We start from the raw sequence: 21,236 nt of genomic DNA, 5'->3' as shown, positions 1-21,236 counted from the left end.
AGTGTCATAGTGGGTCAGTCAACCCAAAGAATCCCATCAGTATTATTCATTTAATTATTTTTTTGCTATTTTTATATTTTTCGTTCCTCCTAATAAAGCCACACTGTAGGTACTGTGTGATAATTAACCTCTCCCTACCCTCTGTCCATGACGATGAAGGCGAGAACCATTACCAATCAAAAATGTTTTTTTTTTTTTCTATTGTGTGTGCGTGCTTCACCTCTTCTCTCTTCCTCTTCTTTTTTCTTCTTCACCGTGAAGATCTTTGCCTCGTCTCATTAGAGCTCTGATCGGACCGGTGAGGAGGAAGGAGGAGGGGGGAACCGGAGGGGGGGGGTGGCGTTACATAAGCTTGTAAAACCTTGCCCCAAAAAGTATTTATTTTCCGGCGAGAATTAAAAATTCTGGCGCTATCTGGTATCAAAACGCTCACTGCGACGTCTCTAATTGCATACAGCACATCATATTGAGAATGTGAAATTTTGAACTGGATCGGCAAGTAAAATCAAGATAGGCTATATATGCTACAGGCGCAGGGGACTGTAGGCTACGCGGTGGTTAGTGAGTTGCTTATTATTAGCTAGTACGTAAGTACATCTAACCATTTTCAACATGAAACCACTATGGTAATATTCTAGAGACCTTTTCCCCCGTTATTACTGACTGTTTTAGCTCTATTCTTTCGCAGACACATTTGAATAGAATTCGGGGGTTACAGGGGAGGTGACATTTCCCCCCCACTTACGTTTTACATCTATTCAAATGTGTCTGCAAAAGAATGGAATTAAAACAACTAATTATAATGAATGGATTTTAGAATATTACTACCACTTTTTCCAGATTGATTTTGATAGTCTTGTCAATCAATCTCGTATTCACAAGCACAAGGCACCATAACCTGATTTCAAACTAACTACAGTAGTTGGCAACTAAGAAATATTTCTACTATAGTTTTGAAAACTCTTGAAAACAATTATTAAATTGCATACATTTGCAGCACACTTAGAACTCCTTGATCTTGTGTATCATGCTGAGGAGGTGGGGCTTCCCAGAGTTGTTCCCAAAGACGCACAAACTCTGTTCACTTGCCTCTGAGGAGAGGCTCTCACCTGTTTGTACAGTGTACACTCCAACTATTAGAGATTACAGAGTGTACAACCCTAACCAAGTAAAAAAAATGATAAATAGGTAAGTGTGTGTGTATATATATATATATATATATATATATATATATATATATATATATATATATATATATATATATATATATATATATATATTGTCACATCGCCCACCCCCTCGTCAGGTAGGCCTTCTAGAACACACCCGCAGGTTCCGTCTGACTCTTGAGGTGAAGATACAGGTGCCAGGGCAGGGCAGCAGTACTTATTACAGGAGTCTGGGCTGGAATGAGGACTTATTTAGCTATTTCCCTACAGTCTGGTTGTTCACACACACTAAGGGAAAGGGTGCAAGCAAACACTGGAGTCCTTTGCTGCCTTATATTGACAGAAACCACACACGTTCAAGTTCAAGGTCACGGGGGCAGGAAGGGGCACAAGGAAAAGGGTGGATGCAAACAGTTTTACCCCTAAATCACAGGTCACAGGCTACCACCACAGTCACTGTTGCTTATTACAGTCAGTGTCTCTCAGCACAGGTGTACACATGGGTTACAGTTGCGGAGATAGGGCACAAAAGCGAAGCAGAAGGTGGGGCAAGGCGCCTGAGGGAGCTAGACATCAAGGCATTCCTTCTGTCTCTCTTCTACACAACTCACTGCTCCCTTTCCTTGCCCTCTTAACACCATCCCCTCCTTCAAAAAGGGGTGGATGTCCTTGTCCCATGACACAGTATAAGTAAATACAAAAATAACAGAAATAGGAACCCTTTCCATGGTACAAAAGAAAATTACTAAACAAAATGTGTCCTCATCACAGCTCTTCCTCAGAGGACATCACATAGTCCTCAAACCTCTGAGGTCTTTTAACTCTCCTTCTTGGGTTTGACGTTTGGATGGAAGGCGACAGTACAGACTGCTCCTCTGCCCCAGCTGCATATGTCTCCTGCATCTCATCCATCTCATCATCGCCACCAGTACCAGCCGCAGCATCCTCTTCATCTTCCTGCAGTTCTTCATGACCAGACACCTCTTTGTCTTTGCCATCGTCACCACCAGGACCCCATGTATACTGCCCTGGTCCATAGTACCTCCACATACGGTTGATGTGCACAATCCTGAGTTGGCAATGACTTCCTCTGGTAATTCTGTAGGTCACTTCAGAGATTGGCTCCACCACTGTATAAGGACCTTCCCAGGAGCTTTGTAGCTTGGGTGAGAGTCCCCTCTTTCTTCGGGGATTGTGCAACCACACTAAGTCACCCTCAGCGAAGCCTGTGGACTTGGTGCCTCAATCATACAGCCTCTTCATAGACTCCCTGCAAATCTCAGGTTGTGCCTCACTTGGAAGTGTGCCAAGGCCAGATGCTCCTGCAGAGCCACAGCATAGTCTGTGCTCACTGTAGGCAGCTCCTCATCTGGTGGGCAACCTGTGATCAGATCCACCGGCAGGCAAATCTCTCAGGCCAGCATCAGCTGGTGTGTACCCTGTGGCTTCATGCTCAGCAGAACGGTAGGCCATGAGCAATGCTGGCAGCTTCTGGTCCCACTTGGTCTGTCTTCACCACAGTACTTGGCCAGCTCCTGTGTCAGCATCCAGTTGAACTTCTCTACCATGCTGTCTGACTGGGACCACAGGGGTGTTGTCCTTGTCTTTCTTAACCCCAGCAGTTGACAGCACTCCTGGAACACAGCTGACTCAAACTCAAGTCCTTGATCAGAGTGAAGCTCACCCAGCATACCAAACCGTGTGAAATACTGTTCCACAAGGACTCCAGCAACAGTCATGGCTTCATGGTTAGGCAGCACATGGGCTTCAGGCCACTTCGTAAAATAATCCATGGCCACACAGATGTAACAGTTCCCTGCTGTAGTTACTGGCAGTGGTCCAGCTATGTCTACTGCAGTATGCTCCATGGGTGCCCCAACCTGGTACAACTGCATGGGGGCCTGTGTCTTGCATCTGGGGCCTTTCTTGGCACTGCAGGTGTCACAAGCCCAGCACCACTCTTCTACATCACGCCGCAGTCCCACCCAGTAGAAACGCTGCTGTAATCAACTCAGTGTCTTCTTCACGCCCAAGTGGCCACTCGTGACGCCTTCACATGCTTCCCGCAACACCCTTGTCCTTAACTTCTTAGGCACCACTGTCTGCCAGAAGCGTATACATCCATCGGCAGTCATCCACTTCTTCAGAAGCACTCCTCCACCAAGCCGCAGACTCTTCCACTGAGCCCAGTAGTTCTTGGTAGCTGGACTTAATGCTGCAACCTCCTCCCAGGCTGACTTGTTGGTGTCCTGCCCCATTAACTTAAGGATGGGGGCCAATGTCTGGGTCTTCGCGCTGAGCCTCCTCCAGATGCTCATAGCTGCCCGTCGTATCTGCCAGCACCACAGTCTGGCGACGCTTCTCTACACGCTCTTCCTTAGGGCTGCAGTGCTGACAGTCAGGCTCATAGGGTCGACGGCTAAGACCGTCTGCATTGTTGTGCACCCTGCCAGGCCGGTGCTCCATCCTGTACTTATGTTGCTCCAGCTTTCCAATCCATCTTGCTAGCTGCCCTTCAGGATTTTTCAATGTCTTGAGCCATCTCAGCACTGCATGGTCAGTTCTCACTGTGAACTGAGTGCCATACAGGTATGGGTGGAAGTGGTCTAAACTCTTCACCTCAGCTAACAACTCCTTCCTGGTGACCCAGTAGTTTCTCTGGTGGACTGAACTTCTGGCTGTAATATGCCATCACATGCTCTCTTCAATCCTTCTCCTGGGAGAGCACTGTCCCAATTTCCTCAGCGCTTGCATCACAATCCAGGATGTATGGCAACCTGAGTAGGACAACACTGGTGCATCTACCAGTCTTTTTAGCTGCTCAAAGGCTGTTTCACACTCTTCATCCCACCGAAACTACACACCTTTCCTAGTCAGCCGATTCAGAGGTGCTGCAACAGTAGCAAAGTCCTTCACAAATCTCCTGCAGTATGAGCAGAATCCCAAGAAGCACCACACCTCCCTCACATTCATCAGAACTGACCACTCCTCCACTGCAGCCACCTTCTGAGGATCAGCTTTCACTCCATCTTGACCTATGATGTGTCCAAGGAATAGTACCTCCCTCTGGAACAGAAGGCACTTCTTAGGGCTGAGCTTGAGGTTTGCTGCCCTAAACCAGTGAAAGACTTCCTCCAGCCTTCCTATCTCTTGCTCGAAGGTACAGCCAAAGACCACGACATCATCGAGGTAGACAAGTGCAGTCTTCCAATGCAGTCCTTCCAACAATCATTCCATGAAATGGTCAAATGTGGTGGGTGCATTGTAGAGGCCAAAATTAATAACATGGAACTGCCAGAGGCCTCTATCAAACGTAAAGGCTGTCCTCTCTTTGTCCTCTTCAGCCATCTCGACTTGGTGGCAACCAGGCTTCAGGTCCAGCGTCAAGAACCACTTCGCTTCTGCCAGTGCACCCAGGGTGTCATCGACACGAGGTAAAGGGTATGAGTCCTTCACCGTCACCTCGTTCAGGGCCCTGTAGTCCACACAGCACCTTGTTAAGTCAACCTTCTTTTTTTACTAGGACTACAGCTGATGACCAAAGGCTGCTTGACTTCTCCACCAGTCCCTGCTTGATAAGCTCACCCATTGCCTTTTCCATTTCCTGATGCTAGGCAGGGACAACTCTCCTGGGTGGTTGCTTGATGGGAGGGTGGTTGCCAGTGTTGATGTGATGCCTGACCAGTTTTGTGCACCCCAAGTCCAAGTCACCCGATGAGAAGACATCAGGGTACTTCTGCAGCAATTTCCCTAGCTGAACTGCCTGCTCCTTGTCCAAGCACACTATACTCCTGTTCCATAGGTCCTCCAGGTGTGTTGACAAGCCATGGGTAACTGCTGTCTCCTTGAAGCCTGAGCCTGGCACCTCATGTACCAACTCCATAGCCTCGCAGCTCCCCACCACAGCTCCAGCTGGTATGTGCCACTCCTCATTGCCCAGATTAGTGACTAACACACGTACTTGCTCATCATCAGGCCGCACCAGTGTCTTCCCTACCAGCAGTCCACTTTGAAACTGGGAGAGGGGTGAGGACTCCACCAAACAGATTTAATTTTCCATATCACGACTCAGTCTGCAACTCACCCAAGTCTCCATCCTCGGTGACACACAAGTAATCTTGGCAGCTACCACCTGAGTGCTGGCATTCGCCTTCAACAGCGGCACCTCCTTCCCCTGGACCTCCATGCGCATCTCTCCAAAGACCAGACAGGCATGGCTCTCCAGAAGGTAATCCAGACCCAGAAAGCACAGGTCATCAATGTCTGCCACATACACAAGCAGCTCTTGCTCCACTGGACCAACCCATATACTGGCCTTCACTGGTCCTCAAAGTGTCGTGCAGTGTCCAATAACACCACATAGTTGTTGCGCTGTCACAGGAAGGCTCCTCGTCGGTCACATCCAGCCTCACAAACATTCTCTCTGATGTAGTATCCACTGTGAGCCAGCACACCTTCCCATCAACCACACCTTCTACCTGCATGCTGTGGGCAGCTGCCTGAAGACATCTTACCGGGAGACAGGCCTGCATGGCACCAGCTGGTTATGGCCCCCATTCCCCAGCTGGCTGCTGTTTCCTGCATCCACTGACTTGCCCCTCTGAGCTTTCTCAGATAATGGGAGAGGTGACCTACCTTGCCACATTTCCAGCAACAAGGCTGGTACACATACTGCCCTCCTTGCTCTGCAGGTTGGGACTGTGGGGAGGTGGGCATCTCTGGACAGTCTTGCCACTTGTGACCCAGTTGGGTACACGACCAGCACTGTCCACAGAACTGCCTTGTGCTGGTCTTCTTGGGTCTGCTTTTAATTTGACTGCACCTAGAATGCAGCTCCATCTTCATGTCCCCCTGGGCCTGCCAGAGCTAATCTTGATAAAAGACTCAAACTCCAGGGCGCATGCCAGGGCCTCCTGCAGGTCACCTACATGTGCCTGCTTCAACGTAGATCTTCAACTGTGAGTCCTCCAGTACGATCACAAACTGGTCCCTCAGCAGCACTACCGTCAACTCCTCGGAAGCCCCTGGGTACACCTTACATACCAGATACTCAAGTCGTGAGCCAGCTGCTGCAAAGTCTCTCCACAAGCTCTGACTATGGCCCGGAAACGAGCCCAGAACACTTCAGCTTGGTGGAGGTGGCCTTACCACCTCTCCAGCACACTCACTAGGCTGGGGTAGGAGGTGCACTGAGCAGTGTCCAGCTGACTCAGCACCTCCATCGCTGGTCCCTTCAGGTTTGACGCCAGCTGCACAGCCTCTTCCTACTCAGCACCTCCATCGCTGGTCCCTTCAGGTTTGACGCCAGCTGCACAGCCTCTTCCTGCTTGTCCCATCCCTGAGCTTCAGCCAGCATCTTGAGGTGGGCAAGGTAAGCCTCCAGCAACACTCATCCATCAAACTCCTGAGGGTTATGTCTTACTATGCTGCTCCTGTAGCCATGAGGAGAGGGAGTAGGAGTGTAAGGCAAAGGCACAGGAAACACAGAAGCTGAGGTGGGCTGAGGAGGGGGCCATGGCAGAAAGGGATGGGAGCATGCCAGCCCGTCTGGCTGGTCCACGCTCGACTGAGCCACCTGTCCCGCCATTGCAAGCTAATCTCCCAGCCCCATGGTGATACTCCTACCATCCCATTCACTCCCTTCTGCTTCTTCTTTGTCTCCATACTCAGTCTTTACATTTACAAGATCCCTCAGGGCTTGCTGTGTGTGGCCATCACTGAGCTCCACAGCGCTCACTCAGTCCTCTAACCGCTTTACAGCCTCAGTGAGCCCACCCACCACAGAGACACTGACTGTGGTGCCACTTGCCTCCAGAGCAGTCACTCTGTCACCCAGCTGACCCACTATGCCTCTTAAAGTGCGTGCAGCAACCTCTCTGTGCTGCAGTTCTGCCTTCACCTCCTTTACTTCACTCCATACCTCAGTTTTCACTTCGGCACACTTAGTGATTATTTCTCCCTTTATTGCCTGCAATGCGCCACTTGCTTCCTGTCTCATAGCCTGTTGTGCTTCACTCATATCCTGCTGTCCTGCACCAAGAGCTTGTCTCATCACCACAACATCACCCAGAGTGTGCTCCCCACTCAACTTGGTACTTGTCAGGTCCACCATCTTGTCTTCCCCCGAGCCAGACAAAGGAATTCCACTGCACTAGCCTTCTTCACCTCAATTTTTCCAGCCAAATCCTCACTCCTTACGCCAAACTTGTCACGTCGCCCCCCTCCTCATCAGGTAGGCCTTCTAAAACACACCCGCAGACTCCGTCTCTTGAGGAGAAGATACAGGTGCCAGGGCAGGGCAGCAGTACTGATTACAGGGATCCGGGCTGAAATGAGGACTTACTAGGCTATTTCCCCTACTGTCTGGTTGTCCACACACACTCAGGGGAAGGGGGCAAGCAAACACTGTAGTCCTTTGTTGCCTTATATTGACAGAAACCACACACGTACCAGTTCAAGGTCACGGGGGCAGGACAGGGCACAAGGAAAAGGGTGGACACCACCACTGCAAACAGTTTTACCCCTAAATCACAGGTCACAGGCTACCACCAAAGTTACCGTCACTTATTAGTCAGTGACTCTCAGCACAGGTGTACACAGGTGTCACAACTGCAGAGATAGGGCACAAAAGCAAAGCAGAAGGCGAGGCAAGGCGCCTGAGGAAGCTAGATGTCATGGCATTCCCTCTGTCTCTCTTCTACACAACTCAACACTCCTTGACATTGCTGCCCAACCCACCAGATTTAAACAGCATAAACAAACATTTCCTTGCCCTTGTAACAATATATATATATATATATATATATATATATATATATGCTAATGCAGTATTTAATGTAGACTGTTTAGGCAGAAAAACTGTAAAACATTGATCAGCTGATTGCTTTGGCAGGCATATGAGACACCTCAGAGCTGCCAACCTGTGCGAAGAGTGCTGTTGACATTGGGTTCTCTTAACACCACATCATGTCTCGTTCCCGGTTTAAAAAACGCTTTGCAAAGTCGGTAGGAGATACATGGGGCTTGGTGTTGGGATTTACTAACACCAACATTTAAAAAATCAGGCCATTATTATCATATATTCCAGATAATGAAAACTTTATTGAATTACAGCTTCATTCCAAAAATGAAAGAAAAAAAATTCATAACTGGTTACTCTCAACACTCCACTTTCCTTAGATGACATTATGGACACCTGGCAAATAGGATTATGAACTGCATACAAGTTGTGATATCTCCAATTCTCTGGAATTACTGAGAAATATTTAAGAATAATTAATAATAAACTCTCCAGTAGAATGATATAATAAGGTTGCTAGATGTAAAAAAAGAGCTTTATATTAGCATTTATACTGCTAGCAGTAACTTTTACTTTGAATAGAAAGCTGGTTTTTAAAAAAATAATTGTAAATGCACTTGTATGCATGATTCTAGCACTACTCCTAGGATTCTTTATTAATATAGGTTCAAGCTCTTTTGCAGTGACAGCACACTTTGGATAAGCATCAGTAGTTATGATAAACCACTTGGTAATGAGAAGGATGCCTCTAGTTACTTGTCTTTTTTGCCAAATTTTCTATGGATAGTGATGTTTATGACAAACTCACACAATGGATTACCACATTGATTACTAAAGTTTCATTTCACCAAAGAAATTACTGGAAAGAGAAACTCTATTCAACTTAAACTGAATTTATTGACAATGTTAAGCTAAATCTTACAAGTAGAAAACTACTACAAAAAATAAATAATTAAATTTAAAAAAAATAAATAATAACAATAATTCAGTTGACATTCCATTTTAAGTAAATTGGTTTAATGGACTTCAGATTTACAGACACTACATTGCCCAGACAATAATCTCAACAAATGACTTGGAGTAGCCTAACCTACATCCGAGTCATGTACATAATCGACACAACCTTCCAGACAACTATCTCCTCTTCTTCAATGACTGGCTTCTCAGTGGGCCTTTTTTTACTGGATTTTTATTTTCCTTGGTTGGTGTCCCTCCTACACACAAAATAAATAAATAAATAAATAAATAAATAAATACATAAATAAATAATAATAATAATAATAATAATAATAATAATAATAATAATAATAATAATAATAAAATAAGGTACGCAAAACATTTACTGTATGTTTATACTGATCTGTATTGCTTTACTTTATTATTTAATATATACATATGTACGTAGTGTCCTGAATAATAATATCTTTAATATGCATGATACGTTTAAGGCAGGGTAGGAGTGGTACTTTACATGGTGATACTGAACACAGGGTATGGTTTTCCAGCAACAGACATTTTTCACTAAAAGACCATTGGTAGTCATCTTTTGTACATTAAATGGAGGGGTGACTGTAATAAAAAATAAATAAATAAATAAATAAATAAAATAATAATAATAATAATAATAATAATAATAATAATAATAATAATAATAATAATAATAAATAATAATAATAATAATAATAATAAATAAATAAAGTAAATAAAAAAATCATAAAATAATACTTAACTTAAAATACAGGTTTAATTTATCTAGGCAACAGATTCTCCCCCTCCCCAGTAAATCAGCCATTAACACTGGTAGGCATTCAGTTGCTTAATTCTGCTAGTATGAGAGATGAAGCAGCACTGAAATAAATTCAGTGTCCAATGCATTCCACCACCCCAGCACCATCCAGAGTAGAAAAGAAAAAGAAATTGTTGTGTGGTAGGTCCTTCTGGGAGACTGCCTTTATGATCTCCTGTGCCAGCACACCACCCACAATAGCACAGACTGGACTCAGCTGCCCAAACACAATTCTGATGAATACAAAAGAAAAGTCTCCACTGAAATATAAGTATATTAAATATTATTAATTATACCATTCTCAAAAAATCTTTTGCTCTCTTTTTTTTTCAAAAACTAATTTCTGTACCCCCTAACCTTTAAGAAACCACTCACAAGTGATAAGTCTGGTGATATTCACAGGCAGCATGGTAACCAGAAATAAAGTGAATCTAACTGCAGAAGCAATAAACTGACTTCTCTACTATGTATATTCTCTCTAAATACTGTAAAAAAAAAAAAATATATATATATATATATATATATATATATATATATATATATATATATATATATATATATATATATATATATATATATATATATATATATATTATATATTCAGTCAACATTTATGTGCTTTCAAGAAACCCACAATCCTTAGCATAATTGTTAGAAAAGATGCATTATTTTAATGAAATAATAATTTTCAGATTTAAATACTTTTTTCCCTACAAGGTAGGATCTCATCTAACAAGCAATAGGTAAAAAATCACTCATTATTTTATAGATGTGGATACTGTACATATGCATGTGATGAAAACTATAATACAGAGGCATCTCAACTGAATGGAACTAGATTTGTTGAAACTTGATTTAACAGAACAATGAATTTCATTTAGGTAATGTTCTATTTATTAATTTCTTTCTGGTATATTTCCTCTTCTTATAATCATAAATCAATCTGCCCACACTGCCCATTAAAAAATAAAGGCAAACAAGGGCTGATACAATTGTTAGTCTCTCTCTCTCTCTCTCTCTCTCTCTCTCTCTCTCTCTCTCTCTCTCTCTCTCTCTCTCTCTCTCTCTCTCTCTCTCTCTCTCTCTCTCTCTCTCTCTCTACACAGTCACATATGGACTGGGCCAACCAATATATGTCTCCCTCTGCATATGCAAGGCAGTCCAGGCTGACTGAGTATGGATGGGAGCAATGGAAGATGAGGTGAAAAGCAGAATGAGAGATTTTAAGGAAAAAAAACAATTAAGTCAAAATAAATATGAATGCAAAGTTGAAGCAAATGAAGAAACTGTTAAGGCATGGGAGAGGACAGAAAATGTAGGAGGACCAACAACAAAAAGAAGTGGCTTTAAAAAAAGTGATGCAACAACAGATAACTGAGAAAGAATAACCAAATTCTGTAGTAAAGATAACCAAGGAAAAGTCAAGACTGGTGACATAGTTAAAAAGAATATATATATATATATATATATATATATATATATATATATATATATATATATATATATATATATATATATATATATATATATATTGTGTTATTTGGAGCCAAGGAAGAAGAGATGGCAATGAAACATAAGAGAGAAAAGCAAGCAAGGAAAGTAGCAGAGGGTATTAAAGATTCAGGACCTGGTCAGTAAGCTAGGAGAGGAGATTAAGAAAGTATACATAATGGGAAAATGTAAGTCATCCTATGAAGATCAGGTCTAGATCTCAGGTTGCAGTTGAGGCAGTTTTGGCAGGATTGTGGAAGCTGGCAAACCAAGACAAATTAAAGAATATATGATCAGGAAGAACACAAGTGTAGAGGAGAGAACTAGAGTAACTCAAATGAGAAATGAAACAGAGAGAGAGAGAGAGAGAGAGAGAGAGAGAGAGAGAGAGAGAGAGAGAGAGAGAGAGAGAGAGAGAGAGAGAGAGAGAGAGAGAGAGAGAGAGCACATCGTCTGACTCACATCACACCCAGCCAGCAGTAAGGCAAAACTTACATATGCATATATTCCTAACTTCACCATGGCCAAACCCTTCACTCTATGAACTTAAAGTTTACTGCATATTCAAGAGGAAGGATAGATGAGTCTATTGCTGTAAAGTTACACCTGTTGGATGTATGTAGAGTTTCACAGTTAGGAATTGAAAATGAAAAATTTTTGGATAAAAATGAGAAATAGGAACTCACAACTCTACATACCCACTGTGGTGACAGAATTCTTGTTAGTAGTCAGGAATGTTTATGCCATGTCTGACTGCCCCTGATCCATTCATTCTGCCCTAGAGGCTCTGAACTTGCTTCTGGACACTGATCATGAGCTCAATGACTGTCATCTGCAGATGAGTATGAGCCAACTCAGGATGAACTGGCTGATGTTGAAACCCCCAATCATACCTATGACAAGAGCAGCCACACATGGTGATACCAGTGGCTTGGTGGAATTACCATCGTCACACCACGCTACGTACGGTAAAAATTCACACAAAGGAATAGTATGTATTTAGTTGTTTCTATAAATCTTACACAATTGTGCATGTATATAGTCAATCTTACTGTTTACAAACAACACTAAAGCAAGAATAATACAGCCTCAGAGTGGCACGCAAGATGAGGGAGGTTGGCAGCATAGCTGTAGGACACACCATAGAACATTCCATAACCATTCCCTATAGAGGCAAAAATAAGCCAAGATTAGTGTTTTTATACCTTTTCCTCTTAGTTTTAAATAATTTCCAATTGATTTATGCAATAAAAAAATTGACATGGGTTTGGGATTGAGGTAAAAAAAAAAGCTCCATCTAATGCAGTGTTGTACAGCTTAAATAAAGAAAATCAGTGCTTTAAAACCAAAAATATGCTGCCATGAGGGAGCCACAACCACAAACAACAGCACATCGACACCATTCCAGCACTTTTTTCAAGCAGATCACAGCTAGTATTCACCATGCATGGATCATAACTAATATAAAATTGACACTGCTGTTCTGCTGCTGCCACCCTGAAATGATCAAGAAAACCCATCTGGACTTTCTGGTCCAGATAGAGTGCTTTGTTTTGTCAATGTAGGTCTCAAAAGCATTGCACCAACATTATCACATAACCTCTTTTCCCTTCCCAGCTGAACACTACTCTTCATTTGTTATCAGTCACAAGAAGGCTCCTTGAGCATCTGAGCGGTAAAAAAATTAATTAATTAATTAATTAAAAAAATAATGGCATTCCTTCAGGAAGAACAGCCCAGCACCACCTCTGCCAACCCCTTCAGTTATTTCATGCTTCATTATATTACTTTACCATATTATTGTATTAGTAATTAATTAAAGGACTTTCTAGGTATCATATGAAAAATCATATCTTGTAGAAAACATTACTTTTCACTATGTTAAAAGAAGAGCAAAGTGATTTGGCCACAACACAGGTCTTGCTTTTTCTTTACACCTGTTCTTGTTTGTTTCTCAAGTGTGTGTGTAATGGTGTGGGCAACAGGATGCAACTACTTTACCATGACCTTAACTACTTTGAGCCACAACAGCTGACCTGGTGAACCTCAAGATCAAACTTCTGCTTTACCAAATGTGTCACTGCAAGCACGGCACTCCCACTGGTTAAGGGAGTCCTTCACTGACCTTAATATATGTAAAGCAGACACTTAAAAAAATGTTAGTGAATGTGTTTACTTCTCTTCACATCACCAATCTAAATCAAGTTGAGTGGTCACCTATTACCTGGTACTTATGTATGAACCATATTCTGAAGAAGGTTTTAAGACATTTATCCTTTAATTTTTGACAACTGCTTTTGACTGTTCAGGAACAGGCACCTCAATGGGCCTTTTTTTTTTTTCTTACAATTTTGTTGCCTTTGGCTGATACCCCCTCTAACATAGGAAAAAAAAAAAAGTCCCTGGATTCCCTGCCCTCTCTCCCACCAGCCAAATTATCCTTCAGCTCAGCTGTTAATTGTAGGATTTTTTATGCATCTTTTAACCCATCCATTATTTAATGACACTATTAAGTTTTAGAATATAAATCTGCATTGTATATGTGTTTACTTCTTTGGGTGTTGTGAAATGATGACCAGAAAATCACGGTGGTGGTGGTGGGTGGCAGGAATGCCTCCCCCATTATAATGGACTGGCTGTATGGTTTACTATTGTGTTTTTAAGAACATAACCCAATCTCATAGCTAGGGAGCAGTGAGCTACAGGGTCCTATAGACATTACAACTGCAGATCAGGTTCTGTTCCAATCCCATTCTAACTCAGGCCACAGGATTTTACTTCAGTTTTCCCAAGACATGACAGAGTGAGGACATGTCCTCTCTACTCAGTAATGAGGATATAGCCTGTGCTCTTGGAACCATCCTTGTTGCATACATTGCTGCAGAACTAGAGAAATTAAAGCGAAGAAGGAAAATGTCGGTTAAAGAGTGGCAGCAAGTCATAGTACATAAACTTGGCATGTAGCTGAAGCTCCTGACCATGGACTGCATTTTTTATCTTTTTTTTTTTTTCAGAAGCATTTTTTATTTATTTATTTTTTTCAGAAGCAACTCGAGAGCTTATTTATTTATTCAGTGGCCACTGCATCCTTTCCTTGTAATGTCTCTAATAAGATGTCATATGCTGCATTCCTTTTACTTTGTTGCTACACTCTTTACTTTTCACCTTTCAAAGACAATGTTATTCTTTATAAAGTCAAATGAAATCAGCCTAAAACTCCTTATCAGTGAACATCACCATTATATTCATGCTATGAATGTTGCTTCAGAACTGAAGTAGATCATACAACAATGCCATAGACGTTCTGGTTTCTGTCGCCTGATCTGAAACACAAACCAGGAACTTGGTGGTGGCAGGTTCTGATCGGGCTACTGACTCCACCCACTTTTGGTCATACAATCACTCCATACATGGTGAGATTTGCTTATGATTCTGGCAGCCAGATCTGGCAGTCACAACGTCTACTTTACTTATGTTCAGAGCCAATTCTAACTTGGTAAAACAAATACAGTGCTTTACACTTATGTGGATAAGATGAAACTGGAGGTTGGGAGGCTTCATTTGAAAATGTCTCCACGGCTGCCAACAGAAGAACTCGTATGATATTTTCTGTTAACATATGGTATATCACCATTATAATACACTGTTTACGTAATATGAATCAGAGAATATCTATCATCATTTCAATATATATAAATTAATTAATTCTCTAGTTTTCAAAGTTTGTGTGATTTGCACAAGTACCAACACAATAAGGAGCACCCTCTCACACACAGAAAAACAGAGGAGAATGTCTGTGCATATCTCAGGTGGGAAGCACTTTCCCTAGAAGACACTTTGCAGAAAGGTGAAGTGGTAGATTGATGATCACCAAATCTGTAACAAAAATAATACCTGCACAGTCTAATCAGTACTTTTAAATGAGTTCAGCATCACTCAGTTCACTGAGAACATCTCTCTTCTCACAAAATTCTCTTAGTTGACACACATGAACATCTTGTTCTTGTTTGACTGTGTTGGCTTATGGAACATTCTTAAAGCGGGGGATTGTTTTACCATGCAAGCATATTCAAGCAAAAGCCTACCTCACTTATATCTTCACTCCTACTCAACTCATGTGACCGAATGACATATTGTAAAGTGCATGGCCTTACCTGTCCTTTGAACATTATATGAACCATTATTAACATTATATGGTCATTGATAGAATGAGTACAGAATAATGAAGTAGGGTCACCAAAAAAATTACTATAGACAGTTTTCCTCCCCAAGTGGACTTCCTGTCTATTTAGTAATAAAAACATCACTTTTACACATTTTTTTGTGAAACACACCCAGAAAACACTTAACTTCTGTTTTATTGTACAAATCACTGGTTAGCATTATTTGCTAAATTTAACAGTAAGCCAGCATTTGTGTTAGAATGCCACATTTACACTGTGTAGCAAATGGAAAGATAAAAAACAGAAAACAATATCAGTTTTGTTTTCTAAAGCACACAGGATATAACTTTCATAAGTTGCTACAAATTGACTGTTGTGTCATTCACTGCACTGTAAACACTGTTTCAGGCAGAGGCAGCAGTAGCATAGCCTGTTATCTTCCTTACATGCTTCCTTGCTTTTCCACTTGGTAATTCCTCTTGACTGTTTCTTCATGATGCATGATGTGGAAACTGTGGTAGTGGTGGTAATAGACATAATGGTAGTGGTGGTCACAGAAGTGGGGTCTGTGGTGATGATGGTGGAGAGGCCGAGTGCCAGTGATAAGGCAGATGTGATACAACATAATTTTTCCTTCCCATGACCATGTGATGCATGCTTTCTCTCCTTCACAATCTTCCCCCTTTGTGGTATAGAGGGTTTTGGGCATGATGGTGATTCAGAAGAGGATGAAACAGCTAGGAGAACAGGAGGGGAAGAGGGGTGTAGTGCTTTGTGCTGGATTTGCACCACTGATACTTGGAGGTGGTGAATCTGATGCAACCCTCCTTCACTGATCCTTCCCATAGAACTGACCTTCTTTATTAGAGGATCTTTCCCCCCTCCCCTTACAAATAGATTCTAGAGAAGCAACAGTAGCACTGCTATCACTAGCAATCTCACATTCCTCACCATCACTGCAGTCACTCAGTATGGTATCTGTGTCTTTACCCATGATGATGCTTGTGACTGTCTTCTCTAGTTATCTATCTATTTCACTTATATTCAAGACCTTCCTGATGTCCTGGATGAGTGTTGAGGTCAAAGAGCCCTGTTTTGTGGATGAAATTGACTGGAAGTGGGATGTCTAGCAGACATCATATCAAAAGTCAGAAGTGGTGGAAGTCAGCAAACATCATCTCAAATCTAGCACAATGCAAACCCTGACCAGTACTTAGTCAAGGGAGCTTGGGTGGGTATTATTTGAAAGAAAAAGATATGCCTACTATACTTCAGGACAAACTAATTTAATTTGACTGTATGCTAATTAAGAAAATGAATTGCTGATTATTGTCAACACTCGCAGTTTGAGCCCAGGCGACACCCACTCTTTAAGGGCTATGACTTATGACACCTCCAGACCAATTTTAGTTGTGCAGCAAACTTATGAAAATTTCAGTGCTTATGGCAGATTTATACTGTTTATGAAAAATATCTGCCATTTTGAAGGTTTATGAATGATTCTTAGCATTATGACTTTTATAAGTACTACTCCAGGGGATTATGCACTACACAGCTGGCCACATTCATCCACTGCAAGGCCTGACTGCATACACTGGTTTACCCCTTCACATTCATGATGAGATGATGAGACTATTTCCTACCCTATACCTACTCAAATCCTGAGACCACAGCAGATGCAAGGTACTTCCTATTGAGTGCCTGCATCCTAATTGGGTTCACATGCCAATGGGCCCTGCCAAGTGTACCCACATCCTCTCCTGGGGATTTACAAGTCTGTGTCATTTTCATGCACTCACCAGAGGAGGAGGCAGTAGACACCTGCTGAAACAATAATTACTCCCAGTGAGGTTTAAAGCACTGTTCAGGGGGTGCTGTGAACTTATTAAACCCAGCTGTGACCTCACTGAACGTTTCCCTTTGTGTCTCACAACACAAGGGGGCAGTCACAGCCTGCCCTCTAAAGACAACTCTCTTCCTCCACACAAAACTACAAGCACCTAATAACACACACACCCTTCACTCAAAAATTTTAAAATCATCATGGCGACTCCTACACCAGCCTCGGAGTCCCCATCTGGGGAGGGGACCATAAATGTCCCCAGGTCGGACTGCCTTTCTGTCGACGACCCTAAGTGTCTTGACACCCCCCTCAACTTTTTCTTAATTAACTTCTGCAACATTCACAGTCTAAGATCTAATTTTCAATCTGTAGAACACCACCTCTCCTCTTCTAAACCTCATCTTCTTTTCCTCACTGAAACTCAGGTGTCTGAGGCAACTGACAGTAGCCCCTTTTCTGTTCCCTCCTACTTTCTCTATCCTCATTTTCGATCCAAAGCTGGATGCTGCGTTTATGTGCGCAATGACTTAACCTGCTCTCGTGCCCAAGCTCTTGAATCTTCCGTGTTTTCCACAATCTGGCTAGGACTACAGAGTCACTCTCATACTAAATTTATCTGTGCTGTATACCTCTCTCCTAACTCCTCTGACTATAAGAAATTCTTTGACTACTTAACTTCCAAAGTGGAGCACATTCTGACCCTCTTCCCTTTTGCAGAGATCTCCATTCTTGGAGATTTCAATGTTCACCACCAGCTTTGACTTTCTTCTCCCTTCACTGACCATCCTGGTGAACTAGCCTACAACTTTGCTATCCTCCATGACCTAGAGCAATTGGTGCAACACCCTACTCGTATTCCTGACCATCTTGGAGATACGCCCAACATTCTTGACCTTTTCCTGACCTCTAATCCTTCTGCTTATGCTGTCACCCTTTCTTCTCCGTTGGGCTCCTCCGATCACAATCTGATATCTTTATCTTGTCCTATCACTCCAATCCCTCCTCAGGATCCCCCTAAGCGAAGGTGCCTCTGGCGTTTTGCCTCTGCTAGTTGGGGGGACCTGAGGAGGTATTTTGCTGATTTTCCTTGGAATGACTACTGCTTCCGTGTCAGAAACCCATCTTTGTGTGCTGAGCGAATAACAGAGGTGATAGTGTCTGGCATGGAGGCATACATTCCTCACTCTTTTTCTCGTTCTAAACCTTCTAAACCTTGGTTTAACACAGCTTGTTCTCGTGCTATACATGATAGAGAGGTGGCCCACAAAAGGTACTTAAGCCTTCCATCACCAGAATCTCATGCACTTTATATTTCTGCCCGGAACCATGCCAAGTCTGTTCTCCAACTAGCCAAAAACTCCTTCGTTAACAGAAAATGTCAAAACCTTTCAAGATCTAACTCCCCTCCTGATTTCTGGCATCTAGCCAAAATTATCTCCAATAACTTTGCTTCTTCTTCTTTCCCTCCTCTACTTCAACCAGATGGCACCACTGCTATCACATCTATTTCTAAAGCTGAACTCTTTGCTCAAACCTTTGTTAAAAACTCTACCTTGGACAATTCTGGGCTTGTTCCTCCCTCTCCTCCACCCTCTGACTACTTCATGCCACCTATTAAAATGATGTTTTCCATGCCCTCGCTGGCCTAAACCCTCGGAAGGCTTATGGACCTGATGGAGTCCCTCCTATTGTTCTCCGAAACTGTGCCTCTGTGATTGCACCCTGCCTAGTCAAACTCTTTCAGCTCTGTCTGTCAACATCTACCTTTCCTTCTTGCTGGGAAGTTTGCCTACATTCAACCTGTTCCTAAAAAGGGTGACCGTTCTAATCCCTCAAACTACCGTCCTATTGCTTTAATTTCCTGCCTATCTAAAGTTTTTGAATCTATCCTCAACAGGAAGATTCTTAAACATCTATCACTTCACAACCTTCTATCTGATCGCCAGTATGGGTTCCGTCAAGGCCGCTCTACTGGTGATCTTCTGGCTTTCCTTACTGAGTCTTGGTCATACTCTTTTAGAGATTTTGGTGAAACTTTTGCTGTTGCCTTGGACATATCAAAAGCTTTTGATAGAGTCTGGCACAAAGCTTTGATTTCCAAACTACTCTCCTACGGTTTCTATCCTTCTCTCTGTAGCTTCATCTCAAGTTTCCTTTCTGACCGTTCTATTGCTGCTGTGGTAGACGGTCACTGTTCTTCTCCTAAATCTATTAACAGTGGTGTTCCTCAGGGTTCTGTCCTGTCACCCACTCTCTTCTTATTATTCATTAATGATCTAAACCAAACTTCTTGTCCTATCCACTCCTACGCTGATGATACCACCCTGCACTTTTCCACGTCTTTTCATAGACGTCCAATCCTTCAGGAGGTAAACATATCACGCAGGGAAGCCACAGAATGCCTGACTTCTTACCTTTCTAAAATTTCTGATTGGAGCAGAGCAAACTTGGTATTGTTCAATGCCTCAAAACTCAATTCCTCCATCTATCAACTCGACACAACCTTCCAGACAACTATCCCCTCTTCTTCAATGACACTCAACTGTCCCCCTCTTCTACACTGAACATCCTCGGTCTGTCCTTTACTTATAATTTGAACTGGAAACTTCACATCTCATCTCTAGCTAAAACAGCTTCTATGAAGTTAGGTGTTCTGAGACGTCTCCGCCAGTTTTTCTCACCCCCCCAGCTGCTAACTGTACAAGGGCCTTATCCATCCATGTATGGAGTATGCTTCACATGTCTGGGGGTGTTCCACTCATATTGCTCTTCTAGACAAGGTGGAAACAAAAGCTTTTCGTCTCATCAACTCCTCCTCTAACTGACTGTCTTCAGCCTCTCTCTCACCGCCACAATGTTGCATATCTAGCTGTCTTCTACCGCTATTTTCATGCTAACTGCTCTTCTGATCTTGCTAACTGCATGCCTCCCCTCCTTCCGCGGCCTCGCTGCACAAGACTTTCTTCTTTCTCTCACCCCTATTCTGTCCACCTCTCTAACGCAAGAGTTAACCAGTATTCTCAATCATTCATCCCTTTCTCTGGTAAACTCTGGAACTCCCTGCCTGCTTCTGTATTTCCACCTTCCTATGACTTGAATTCCTTCAAGAGGGAGGTTTCAAGATACTTATCCACCAATTTTTGACCACTGCTTTGACCCTTTTATGGGACTGGCATTTCAGTGGGCATTTTTGTTTATTAGATTTTTGTTGCCCTTGGCCAGTGTCCTTCCTACATTAAAAAAAAAAAAAAAAAAAAAATGTTGTTTTACGTTCACCTCTATCATGCACAATCACTCTTGCTTGTTGCAGTTATTCCTTTCATTCAGTGGTCTCTTCACACACTTCATCCACTCCACGCATGGCCTTCCTCTTTAACCTTTCACCATCTACATCTGACTTCATTATTCTCTTTACCAGTTTTCTGTCTTCTATTCTCTCCACATGTCTAAACCATTTTTACACATATTGATCTGTTTGTCTCTCTGAAAACACCGGTTCCTTTCTTAGCTCCTCATTTTTATTATATTCCTTCATGTTAACCCACACATACTCCTCAAACACTTTGTTTCCACTTCATTTGAGTGTTTCTTCTTTGCTACTCCTATGTTCCATGTTTCAGCACCATACAGTACAATGGGCACCATTATTCCCTCATATAACCCTCTTTACACTCATACTCAGTGTTCTATGTTTAAGGACCACCAAGTACTTTTCCTGTTTCTTTCATCCTACACTTCACCTCTGTCTCTACTCTTCTGTCCACTGTAACTGTTGCTCCCAATTACTTGAAACAATCTGCCTTTTCAATCTGTTCTACACTTAATCTTACATCCATCCTTCCACCACCTATCTCTCTCTTGAGCATTTCACTACTTTAACAACATCCCCTTTCAGCTTCTGCCCAAACTCATCAACTAGTCTTTTCAACTTCCTCTCTGACTCAGCCACCAGAGCTGTATCATGAGCAAATAATAGCCAACTCAG

The 21,236-nt window shown here is 42.5% G+C and overlaps 2 protein-coding genes across 6 annotated transcripts in view; both read right to left on the bottom strand.

The window, feature by feature from the left end:
• Positions 1 to 1,934: 1,934 nt before the first annotated feature.
• On the bottom strand, positions 1,935 to 3,064 carry LOC135116311 (uncharacterized). The gene is made up of 3 exons (XM_064033663.1): positions 2,671 to 3,064; positions 2,437 to 2,550; positions 1,935 to 2,395 (listed from the first exon to the last, which is right to left on the bottom strand). The coding sequence occupies exons 1-3, from the start codon at positions 3,062 to 3,064 to the stop codon at positions 1,935 to 1,937; spliced, it is 969 nt and encodes a 322-aa protein (XP_063889733.1).
• A 5,781-nt stretch (positions 3,065 to 8,845) lies between these two features.
• LOC135116431 (SUMO-activating enzyme subunit 1-like) overlaps positions 8,846 to 21,236 on the bottom strand; it is a 74,061-nt gene continuing 61,670 nt past the window's right edge. The window contains exons 6-7 of one of the 5 annotated variants that reach the window (XR_010276315.1): positions 11,944 to 12,138; positions 9,847 to 9,987 (exon numbers count right to left, since the gene is read on the bottom strand). Coding sequence is in view for 4 of the 5 variants with exons in the window: in XM_064033884.1 (XP_063889954.1) it covers positions 9,828 to 10,014 (187 nt within the window). In the remaining variant the exon portion in view is untranslated. The other 4 variants (XM_064033884.1, XM_064033885.1, XM_064033887.1 and 1 more) reach the window with 4 other exon arrangements.

Source organism: Scylla paramamosain, chromosome 31 (assembly GCF_035594125.1).
Source record: "Scylla paramamosain isolate STU-SP2022 chromosome 31, ASM3559412v1, whole genome shotgun sequence".
NCBI lineage: Eukaryota > Metazoa > Arthropoda > Malacostraca > Decapoda > Portunidae > Scylla > Scylla paramamosain.
The sequence above is the reverse complement of the archived record's forward strand: the minus strand, read 5'-3'. Positions and strand labels throughout refer to the sequence as shown.

Excerpts from the sequence above, each read along its gene's own strand:
- LOC135116311 (XM_064033663.1), bottom strand. The coding sequence starts at position 3,064 with ATGCAGTTGTACCAGGTTGGGGCACCCATGGAGCATACTGCAGTAGAC. Across the intron at positions 2,551-2,670 it reads CTGTGGTGAAGACAGACCAA|GTTGCCCACCAGATGAGGAG; the intron begins GTGGGACCAGAA and ends ATCTGATCACAG. Across the intron at positions 2,396-2,436 it reads CAACCTGAGATTTGCAGGGA|GCTTCGCTGAGGGTGACTTA; the intron begins GTCTATGAAGAG and ends CCAAGTCCACAG.